Source organism: Corylus avellana, chromosome 3, assembly GCF_965113065.1.
Source record: "Corylus avellana chromosome 3, dhCorAvel1.hap1.2, whole genome shotgun sequence".
In the NCBI taxonomy this organism is placed as follows: Eukaryota; Viridiplantae; Streptophyta; class Magnoliopsida; order Fagales; family Betulaceae; genus Corylus; species Corylus avellana.
In genome coordinates, this window is record NC_142492.1 from 4,621,024 (window position 1) to 4,633,359 (window position 12,336).

General features: G+C 34.3%; 1 protein-coding gene across 1 annotated transcript; it reads left to right on the forward strand.

Moving 5' to 3' along the window:
- Positions 1-10,849: 10,849 nt before the first annotated feature.
- ERF4 (ethylene responsive element binding factor 4) lies at positions 10,850-11,929 on the forward strand. The gene has a single exon (XM_059586879.2). It carries the CDS (start codon positions 10,969-10,971, stop codon positions 11,614-11,616), a length of 648 nt encoding a protein of 215 aa, XP_059442862.1. The 5' UTR covers positions 10,850-10,968; the 3' UTR covers positions 11,617-11,929.
- The last annotated feature ends 407 nt before the right edge of the window (positions 11,930-12,336 follow it).

The following is a 12,336-nucleotide window of genomic DNA, read 5'->3' on the forward strand; positions in this document are numbered from 1 at the left end:
TTGTTTTAGGACGAATAGAAATTGTTGTTAATAATATTAATAAATAACTCAAAATAATAATACTTTTTTAAACAATTTTTTACTCGTTTTAATTAAAATATTATTAACCAAAATTGTGCTTAATTTTTCTAAGTATAAAACTAACTTACTATTAAAAAAAACATTGGTATTGGATAGTCGTAAGAAAAGGATGACACAACCATTACAATAAGCTACACGTCCCTCTTTTTCATTGAGAATAGCTACACGATTATTTTTTATAAGTAAAAAAGCCAATTTTATATGTGTTTGGTTTTTTCAAAGTAAACAAGTGTATCCACAAAATAAAATTTAAAAAAAATTCAAATATCAATCTTACCAAAACCGAAGACAGCTATAGCGTTTTTCTTTCAAACCAAAAACGAAAGAAGCTCTTAACCAAAAGACAAATAATAATATTACTGTTCACACTTATTTATCAAACGCGTGTCATTGTGTGCTTGAAATAGTTTAAAATAAAAAGATTAACAAACATCGCCTTCAAATATCCTTTTTATCTATTGAGCACTCTAAACGAAATAATAATGTAAGGCAACAAAACATGTCAGCATTGTTTATGGGGTTGTTGTTCCGGTGGTCCATTCATTTTGTATTTTATCCTGTAATTACCCTTTCCCCTCCCCATATTAAAATATAAAAAATAAATAAAAAGCCCTTGTTGAGAAGGAAAAATGGCAAAAAGTAGCTGCAAGCTGTATGGGTAATAAGGACTTTTGGAGGAGAGGCTTTAGGCTTTAGCCAAGGAAACTTAGGAAAGGAGTAAAGACAAAGGCACTATGGAAGAATGTATTAAAAAATACCGTCATTCTCATCAATCATCATGCCTTATTGACCAACAAATAGGCTAATTCCGCCGCTCAGCGTGATAAAGACGGTGTGTGTATGATTGTTACTCTTTTTGTGGGGTTGTGCATCTTCCAATCTCCCAATGCCGTTTATGCTTTTTGGAAGTGCCTACTGTGGATCATCCAGCGAAAGCGATTCTATAAGTCCCCTTAAAGGAAAGGAATCTGATGGGGTCATACACACCCCCCCTCCCCCCCCCCACACAAAAGAAACAAAACGGTGCAGCTTTACCTTTTGCCCATCTTCAAACTTCAAACTCCTCTTGTACACTCCCTCCCCGTGACATAAATTAGTGATAACTAAGTCCAAATTTTATGATGAATATTTTATTTTGATGTATTTGGTAGTGTATATAATGCTGCATAATGAATATATTGTCACGCTATTTAAAAGTTTTAAATAATATAACATCATATATGTTACACATATAAATGACAACCCAAGCCCATGGGCTCGGCCTGAGTCATCCTAGAGGTCCCAAAACCCTAAAGGGAGGTGGCACCGTCAAAGGCCAGTATTGCCTTAGGAAAATGTGGTTGGGAGCGCATACTTCCTGGGCGTAGAGTTCTAATTACATAGAAAGACAGCTTAGGATAAACTGCAACCAAGCCTGTCAGGAAGACGATCAAACAAAGATTTCTGAAAACAAATATGAAAAGATATGTGGCGCGTTATTCAAGGGATATGCAGGGCGTCATTCACGGGATATACAATAACTACCGACGCGGATACAATTTGCCTGTAACAATCACATAATCGAATCCTTAATTTGATTGCGCTCAAATTACTCCTGAATCCCGAAATTCCAACCAACTTACCATCTTTGGCTCCAGGCAACCCAGCCTATAAATATGCTCACACACGAAGTATGAAGGTGCACAATATATTTATATTATTGAAATTAGAATTAAGAGAATGAACTAACTTAAGAATCGGAAGAGGATCCATCGGAACACTCTCGGCGAATTCTCTTAACGCTTGTTTGTGTTGCAGATTGGCGGGAGAGCTTAGGAGAAGATCGTGAAGCTGCCCCTATATTTATTGTACCGAAAACTGTACTAACAATATATACTATTAAATGCAATAAAATAAAATATTAATTTCAAGTAAACTGGAGAAAATCTTTATTGTTTGAACTCAGGCTTACTCTTCATTTAATTGAGACGGCCATGAGTTATGGCCTTCACATATCATGTCAAGTTGTATGTCGATTTCCACCACTGTTAAAAATTAGATTTTTATTCAATATATTATCTAATTATACTGACGTGACAATGCCAATTAGTTATTGTTAAAATAATAATAATAATAATTAAAGATTGAATGGTAGTGTCGTGTTAACAAAGTGAAATAGATTAATAGTAATAGGATAAAAGTATAATTTCTAGCAAATGAGAGTAGCTTAAGAATAAGTGGTTTATTGCTGATACTAGAAATAATTTGGGGAGGAGTGGTGATATAGAGTACACCAGCGTGAGTGAACAGTGTTCACACTGGTGTACTTTATAATATTAAATTTTTAATATTTTTTTTATCGAAAAATACATTAACGTGAACACTGTTCACTCATGCTGGTGTACTCTATATCACCACTCTTTGGGGAGTATTCCTTTCAGCTTGTCGTAGTCTAATTGCTCCTTCCAAGTTGACAATAATATGACTTATTTGCAGTCTTAGGAACTATCTATTTCTTTTATAATTAAATTTCTTCTACGCTTCTATCCTTGAAAAAAAAAAAAAAAACAATAATTGAATTAACTATTGCTTAATCGGATACTAATGGAGCACAAAAGATCTTCTAAACATAAGCACCCCTATTTTTAAAACCGTCTTATTATAATAATTTATTGAAGCTGCACACATTTTGACCAAAAACACAAATTTCAGATATAAATTTTTATCTTATCTTACTTTGTAAAAAAACAAAAAAAAATGAATAACTTACGTTTGCAAAGAAGAATTGGTCACGATTTAATTAGAAAAAGAAAATAAAAAACACTTATGGGCTAAACATAACATTCTGCAAACGAAAGCATGAGCTAATTTTTTTTTTTAATTGAAAGTTGGAAAAGGTTACGAGGGGATTTTTTCCACTCTTAATCCGGATGAATGAGAAAATAAATGATCCTATGAGAATACTTTCAAACACTAGGAGGGAAGCGGCCCATTTAGCAAAACAATGTACTCTAAAGTTAGCACTCCTACAAACTTTTTTAGCCTTTCAACTAAATAAATAATGCAAATACAGAAAAATATCATAATATCAAAAACAACTAATTGAGTATTGAGTTGGATTAGAATGTGAAATTAGTTATATTTTAATAATTTAGTAAGCTATTATTTTAATTACACAAAAATACTTACCACTATGAGGTTAGATAGAAACATTTGAGCAAGCTAAAATTCCGAGACAGAGAGAGACAGAGGGAGGTGGGCTTGAACCCAGCCCAAGCCCAAAGTAAAGTTTTGTTTGATGTTTCTTTTTGGGTCAGGAAATGTCGAGAAGCTAGCCCAGCCTACTTAACACTTAATGGGCTAAATATCCTAATCAAGCTCCAAGTCTTTCAAAGCTCGAAAATCTTTGAAAAAGTATAAAGATTTCTCATATGAATGAAGCAATACGTTCAGAATGGGCTTATGGATGGGCAAAATCTTTATTTACCCAAAAACGTTGGTGGGCTAGCTAGATTGGAATCAAGCTGCTAGAATATAAAAACCTTTGGTGTGCTTGTCTTCGGCTAAAATTTATGTACCTTGTTTGTATTTTGTATCTTTGGGATTGTACGGAGTATTTTGTCGCATTTGATTGTTATATCAATGAAGAGATAACTTGTTAAAAAATAACAATATTATTTGCTCTATATTCTCTTTTCTTTTCTTTTTTACAATTAATTCTTTTAACGTCAATAAGACTTTTCACCGGCATTCATTTTCATATAATACTCGAGGAACCACGGGTGCCTTGAGATTAAGGGTTTAGCTTGTTTTGTTTTTGTTGGTACATCACGTCTAGTCCTCGACCTATGATCCCTACAAGACAGTTTTGAATTTGAAAAGCGTCATAAGAAATTTTCAATTTCCTAACTTCAAGAAGTTGGCTCAAGTGGTAGGTCAGTTGGTCCTTGAATTTTATGACGCATTAGATCTAAGATGTACCCCGTTTATTAAAAAAAAAAAAAAAATCAATTTACTAACCACATAACAAAAACCAGATTAATTTGCCATTCCTCAAAAGTATACCTAATGAGAACTGCTATTTGTCATTTTTTCATACAACGGTTTTAAAAATTAACCATTAAATTTGTCATGTGAGTCCAAATTTAACGGCTTTTTTTTTTTTTTTTTTTTTTCTAAATACTATATAAGAAAATGACAAGAGAAGGACAATTAGACTTTCTCATTCCTATATAGGTAGGCCATTGATAGGGAGCTAGAATGGTGAAATGAGTAAGATTTTATTTTGGTAGGTGTAATGTAAACTTTCCCAACTCACAACCAGTCAATTCATTTTGTTCAATCACATTTAATGGCAATATGAAAGGTACATCTAAAAGTAGGACCCTTTTTTTTTTTTGTGCTGTGACATCTAAAAGTAGAACTTAATACTACAAGATCATATAAGAGTAATAATAACAATAATACTACAAGATTACGGTAGGTATTTGTAGAATGATAGTGACAATTAAAACCTATTGCACCTCAAATAGAGAGGATGGAACTTTATTATTCCTTTTGGTTATAAAAGATGTGTGGAAGGAGAGAAGGAGGATGAGGGTGTTTCCACATGGGTTCACGCTTTTCAATCCATTCCTATATGAAGCAAAACATGCACGAAGGATATGGTTCAGTTGGATTTGAAGAAATGCTTGCGGTTTTTACAGTTTAAATTCCTCCTATGCGGCTCCCAATTGATAGTTTTTATTATGGTCACGCCCAGGTAAAATAGCCATAATTGGCCTCCCTGGCCTATCATTTTTGTTCCAAAAAAAAAAAAAAAACACGGAGGAAAATGGGTGGAGGAGATAGATTTATAATTGAATAATATTATAAATTATATTTTTATCTTATTATTATTATTCTATTTAGCTTACGTGGTAATGTCAATTCATTTTTATTTTTTTTTTACAAATATTGATTGGCATTGGCACGTTAGTGGAATGTGATATTGGTGTGATAAAAATATGGTTTCGAGGTTTAGTCTTTATAATTTTATCTCATTTTTGAAGTAATATTTTTTTTTATTACATCATAAAAAAAAAAAAAAATTTCACATTATGTGTTCACAAATTCTATTTGATATTTCATGATTCACGTTATTTAATATAAATAACGTGAATCATGAGTTTCCTTATCGACAATTTTTTCTTTTTGACTCCTTGGTGTGGATGCATATAATTTTTATTTTATTATTTTTTACAAAAAGCTAAGACACCAATCCTTATTTTCATTGCTTTATTTTTATTTTTTAGTTTAATCATAAAGAGTTAAATGATTGGATTGCTAATCTTACAATAGAACATGCAATCAAAACGTTCATTCTTGATTGAGCCACTATTTTAGGCCAAAATGTCAACAAAAAAGGGCCATAAGATCTCCTCTAATGGCCTAGCCAATATTTTATCGAACCGATGGTCTATATCATGGAGGGCTAATGGTCCAACCAATATTTATCAAGCCGATGGTTCATATCATGGAGAACTGATAGCCCAATCAATGTTTTTATCGAATCAATGATTCATATCATAGAGGGCTAATGGTCCGACTGATATTTATAAGCTGATGCTTCATATCATAAAAAACTGATAGCCCAATAAATTTTTTTATCGAACCAATGGTCTATATCAGGGAAAGCTAATGGTCTAACTGATATTTATCAAGCCGATGGTTCATGTCATGGAAAACTGATAGCCCAATCAATGTCTTTATCGAATCGATGATTTATATCATAGAGGGCTAAGGGTTCGACTGATATTTATCAAGCTGATGCTTCATATCATAAAGAACTGATAGCCCAATAAATTTTTTTATCGAACCGATGGTCTATATCAGGAAAGGCTAATGGTTCGGCCAATATTTATCAAGCCGATGGTTCATATCATGGAAAACTGATAGCCTGATTATTGTTTTTATCGAACCGATTGTCCACATCATGGAGGAGGGTTGGTGAGTCATGACACACAATATGTTTACTGGACCAATGATCCATATGGGGGCCTATATACCAAATCTAAACTAGTGATCTTTCGCGGTGGCAAAGACAAATCCAACGGCTTCAAAAGAAGCCCGAATATTCTCCAGCCCATCAGTAAAAGAGGCTCACATATAATTATAATGATCCATACCATTTTTAAGAATTCTATTTTATTTAATCTGAAGAGTCCCAACTGGGGAATGAAATGAAATCCACAAAAGTTAAAAAGCAAAGTCAAATTTTAAGAGAGTGTTTGGCAAACTCTTTTACGTTTGAGTTGCTTAAAAGTACTTTTAATAATCAAAAAGTCGATTTGAATAAAAAGGTATTTATTTAGTAAAAAAATTAAAAGCGTTTTTAATGATCCAAAAAGCTTAAAAATGAAACTATTGGCAAAAAAATATTTTTTGACTTAAAAGTTATATTTTTCAAACGCAATCACAGATAAGCTCTTAAGGATTTAGTAGCTGTCAATTGTCTCAGTGAAGCTTTTGTCCAAAAGTATTTTTTGACTTAAACATTCTATTTCTCAAACGTAATTTCAAACAGGCTCTTAAGAATTTATTAGCTGCCAATTGTTTCAATTGATAAGAGTTTTGTCCTTACTTAAGAGATATTCTAAAATCTAATAAAACTCCCACATTTTGCCCATCAAAGTCTTAGGTGGTAAAGTGTCATTTGCCATCAACGTGGGCAATTGACACTTTGCCACCTAAGATTTTGATGAGTAAAATATAGAAATTTTATTAGATTCTAGCATTTCTCCTTAATTAATTAACTCCATTTCTACTTAATCCAAACCCAAAATTACACGTGGAAAGTAAATTTTTCTTTGTTGGACTGGAATCGATGGAAATATTATCCGGTTAAAAATGTGAATCAATGAATGATTACTTCTACTCCACACGTGCGGAAAGAATTATTAAAGTCTCACACGTGAAATCCAGCTTCGTCTGAAAGATTTATATGAATACATGGACTTACGATTTATCTACTTAACTTTTGGTCGATTACTCGATTCATCCTTTAAAATGTAGAAACTCGTGTAATAATTATTTTATATTTTAGCTATATTATAAAAATATATATAATTAAATTTCAAATGGATTAAATACAAACAATATATTGATTTCATTTGTTTATTTTTTCAAATTCAGCGTAAAATGGCACTTCCCAATAGATTTTTTGCTAGCACGCAATCAGGGGCGGACATGTGTGCATGCATAGGGGGGGCTTCGCCAGCCTCAAAGCTTTGTAAAATTTGATTTTTAGCCCCATGAAAATTTGGTTTTTATAAGTATGGCACCCCTAAAACTTTCCACCTCACTGACAAATTACCCTCCTCACGTCACTCTCAACTGAAATCTTTTCCTTTGCTGTATTTTCTTTTTCTTTTTCTTGGGGGGTTGGGGAATAGTTGACTTATGTATGGGTATTGAGCTTGTAAAGACAAATTTGTCCATCTTCTTACAAATCTAATGTTATCAAAAGTGGACCTACATACGTAATTTTCTTAAATTTTTATTGTTTTATACTTGCAATTTCATACTTGCATACTACTTGCATAGGTTGTTCAATCTCAATTCTCAAACCTTTTTATGCAATCTCTAATCTCACCCTGAGCCCTTGATTTACAGATTGAATGGGTTCATTTCATGTCATGGCATAGCAATGGAGATGCCAAAGTTTTTTATTTTTTATTTTTAGTTTTTATGTCTATAAAAAATTAGAAAACTTTTATATTTGAAAGCCAATTTATTTTTAAAGATGATTTCATAGACATATAATTTTTGTATCAACTTATGACTTAGTATGAAATTAAGTCTAAAACTTGTTAGCTTTTATTTACATAAATACATGCGTACACATTTTTTTTTATATAAGTATATGTATTTACGTATTTATTTATTTATATAAGTTTGGACCCCCATACAAAAATTCATGGTTCCGCCCTTGCACGCAATGGGCCATCCCACGCTGCAAGGAAGCATAACTATCGAAGTAAACCTAATAATAATAATAATAATAAAGCAACTTTGCTGTCAGCAAAAGTTTTGGTTTATGGGAATCAACAAAAGCTTAACGACAGAGCGCGTAGTCTTGATTTCCATCAACCTTACCTCCGTCACCCCTCGGTCCACCACTCTCCGTGTGGCTTCCGATGCGCATGACACGTTGCAAGAATTTAAATAAATATGTGGGCTCCACCCCATCACTGTTGGACGGCGGAACTAGTTTTGTCATGTTGCGTGTATGACAGAGTGGTCAATGGCCTTGTTGATCGAGCCAAATATCATGAGGCTCAATAATAGGTGGTACAAGGCACTCGAGCGTGTGCGTCGAGGTGAATACACGCTCTTGATGCGCTTCTTTGTCAGTGTGTTGTAGGTGTCGCGGCTGGCTTTAGAGTTTACATTGGATTTAGATTTGGGGGTTGTTTGACCATCCTCAAACACTATTCACTTCATTCATAAAAAAATAAATATCAAATCATTCTCACTTTTATATCACGTCATTTACTTTTTACTACTATGCAAATAAAAAAATCACTACAAAAAAAAACATTTACACTTTTCAATACCATTTTTTTTACTTTTTTATACCAATCATTATTATTTTTTATTTTTATTTTTATGTGTGTGTGGGGTATTTGTGTTGTTCAACAAACTCTCCCGGTTTCGACTCCTCACTCAAGAGTTGCCGGTGGTAGGACATCACATATCAAATTTGTACTACTAGTATTTATAAAGTAATAAAAAGTAATTTTACTGGATTTGCTCATTTATAATAAAATTAATATAAATTAACTTAAATTAACTATAATGTTTTTAGAGAAAAAAACAAAAATTTATTCAATTTATATAGGAAGTCGCATAGTTGAATTTTGATCTTAATTTTATAAAAATTAAATTTAACCGTTGAATATTTGGAGATGTCCAGTCATTTTAATAACTTGTTGTAATGTCAAATCCCTATCTTATGGTTAGAATTGAAGGGAAAGCTATTAAATGATGAATTTTAATATACCTATTGATATTAATTTCAATATATTAGTAGGAGAGTAAGAATCAATACCTTACAAGTTGATGTCTGTCTTATAAATGTCAATCTCAAGATAGTTTATCTACTATTTTTATTAAATCCCCAAGTAAATAATTTTTTTAAAAGCATTAAAATAATTATAAACTTTTAAGAAAGATGGGCGTTATTGGGCAATAGGATCCTCTACAATTAGAGGGTAAAATTGTCCCAACAAAAATTATGAAATGATAATTTTGTCTTCTAATTTTAGAGGATGTGCTATTTTTCAGTCCAAATGAACGAGAAATGATCATCGTCCGGTTATAGGACGGAATTATAGCATTACGTTGAAGCTCATTTTATGATGGGAAAAGGACAAAATTTAGTTGATAATAACGTTATGATTAGAGTTGAGCATTATTTAAATGACAACAAAATTTGGGCTTGAATTCAGGTCATAGAAACTGGTGCATAAGATAACTTGTATGGCATCGGGACACGTCCCTCAACTGCCTCTTGAATATTTAATAAGGTCCCTTGCATATCCTTAAGATCACCCCCAGAGAAACAAATAGTGAAAGATTGTGTTCAAGTCGTGTTGGTTTTTTTTTTTGTTGTTAATTGCTTACCATAATAATTTTTTTAAAAAAACGTTGTATTAATAGCAATTATAGCAGCAGCATGAAGGTAAATATGAACAAGAGAAAACATCTTTCAATTTTGTTGTATAAATTTTAATTATAACAACAAACATGAGATAATTGTTATGAGGCCTATCTGCCCAAATAAGTTTCCAACAACCGTCTACTTATTCTCCATAAAAATACTCTTTTATATTTAATATCTGAATTGTTAACAATCTAAGAATCTCTATATCCACATAATCCATCAAAATGAATCGTAATTGATATCATTTGATTGGGTTAATCAAGTTAATTAGCATGTAGGTGTAATTTTTTTTTTTTTTTCGTACACAATACAAGGGGAGAAATAACATATTGAATCTGAATATAAGAGAATGATTCAACGGCAAGACCCACAAAGGCGTACCACATTCAAACAATTGCGGACGGAAAGAAAACCTATAATGATTAATTAAGGAGCAAAGTCTTCTATTATGTAAACTAAGCTTTAGACGACTAATCTTACCCATACTTTTCATGTTCCCCATTACTCTACAATTCTTATTTTTACATTTAAATGTGAAACGTTGAGAGTGTTCGGAGTACAAAGTCAACATCATTATCCTCATATTTAATATACCATTATATAATTGTCGTACAAATTTAACAATAATAGTTATATAACACAGTTTATTAGAGACCACGCCTTATGAAGTGAAAATCACTAATTCAAATCCTTCCTCCCCTCTTATGTGGACATGTCAAAAAAATAATAAAAATAATAATTATATTTTTCTCAACGTAAATAATAAAAAACCAAATAAGCGGGACCAAAAGGTAAGTTGGGAATTGTAATAAATAGGCAAGGGTAGGCTAGGCTATTCTTTAACATTCAAAACAGAAATTATTAATAAAAATAAATTGATAAACAATGATTAAATTGAAACTTTGATGAAAGACAAAGAGATGGAAGAGAAGGTGTGGATGAAATGGGTCTAGGCCAGATATGAATGGTGGCTCGTGCTAGAGAAGCCACATCCTGCTTAGACTGTACACAACAAGCGCCCAAAAGGAGCGTAGCTTTAAACACTCTCCCTTTTCTCTCTCTCTTTCCACCCCTATAAAAGCCGCACCTTCGTTACTTTCCTCTCCTCAAACATCCATCGTCTTTGGCTCCCTCCCCACCCTCCCACTCTCCCACTTTCCAGACATAACCTTAAATTAACCAACATCTCAAGCGAACCGATTATGGCTCCCAGGGAAAGACCCGGACCCGTTAACCCGGCATCGACCTCGGCCTCGAAGGAGATCCGATTCAGAGGCGTGAGGAAGCGACCCTGGGGCCGGTACGCTGCCGAGATCCGGGACCCGGGGAAGAAGACACGTGTTTGGCTTGGCACGTTTGACACCGCTGAGGAGGCCGCGCGTGCTTACGACACCGCCGCCCGCGAGTTCCGCGGCGCTAAGGCGAAGACCAACTTCCCAAACCCTTCCTCTTCCTCCACACAACTCGCCCCCATCGCTAACAACTCCACTCGCAGCCCCAGCCAGAGCAGCACCGTGGACTCCTCGTCCCCGCCTCCACCGCAGCCTCCGCCACTCGACCTCACTCTCGGCGGCGCTTCTCATTTCACCGCCCCCACGGCCCAGTTCGGGTTCCCCGTCGTCGCTGCGGCTGCGCGTCCGGTTTACTTCTTCAACGGGTTTGCGAACATGAGCGGGAACCACCGCGATTTTTGCAGGTTCGATCGGACGGTTGCAGATTTTCACCAGATCCTGGGCGCTGGGGCCCACAGCGACTCCGATTCATCCTCTGTAGTTGATTGTGATCGTATTCCAGCTCGAGGACTGCTGGATATTGACCTCAACCTCCCTCCCCGTCCGGAGGTTGCTTGATCTTGCCGGATTTTCAAGATCGCCGGCGAAGATCCGAGTTTTCCCTATCGTTTAGCTTCACTGTTGGCCTTTCTTTTCCTTTTTTTTTTTTGGGTGGATCCGATCGAAACTGAGAATGAATCCTTTAAGAGAAGGCTAAGCTGACGTGTTGTACGGATTTTCTGATGATGACGACATATATGTACATAGATAACCAAGATCTCCTTATTTTTGCAACTGAGAAATCTATCTAGACTCTCTCATCGTTGTTTCTACCATTATTGTTAGTATCATATGTTCAAATCTTTGAAATGAAAACCAACTATTTGTTTTTTCTCATTTGTTTGGCTACCGGGAAACCTCAAATCGAAATCACAAACCTGCACTCATTCAACTTGACGCGACAGGCATGGCGAAGTTCTCGTTTTCCAGCTTCCCAAAAAAAAAAAAAATAGAGAAAGAAACAAAATCCTTTTCTTTCTTCATTCTCTGTAACCAAACACTTTCTCATGCTATTACTTTTTCTTTTTCTTTTTTTTTTTTTTAAAATTCACTCTGTTACTTGTTTAACCAAATTAAGATCCAACCAACGGACATGTCGCCGGTACTTCTTCGGTGAACTGTGTCGCGTGGTGTGGATGGGTTCAGACGGATTAGATATAGATGGGAAAATCTCCATGCTTGCGTCACCTTCCGAGGCCCCACAAAACGTACGGAGGCGCACTCATTGGATTGCTTTAA

What these genes read in the sequence shown, in the direction of transcription:
- ERF4 (XM_059586879.2), top strand. Translation starts at nt 10,969, where the DNA reads ATGGCTCCCAGGGAAAGACCCGGACCCGTTAACCCGGCATCGACCTCG.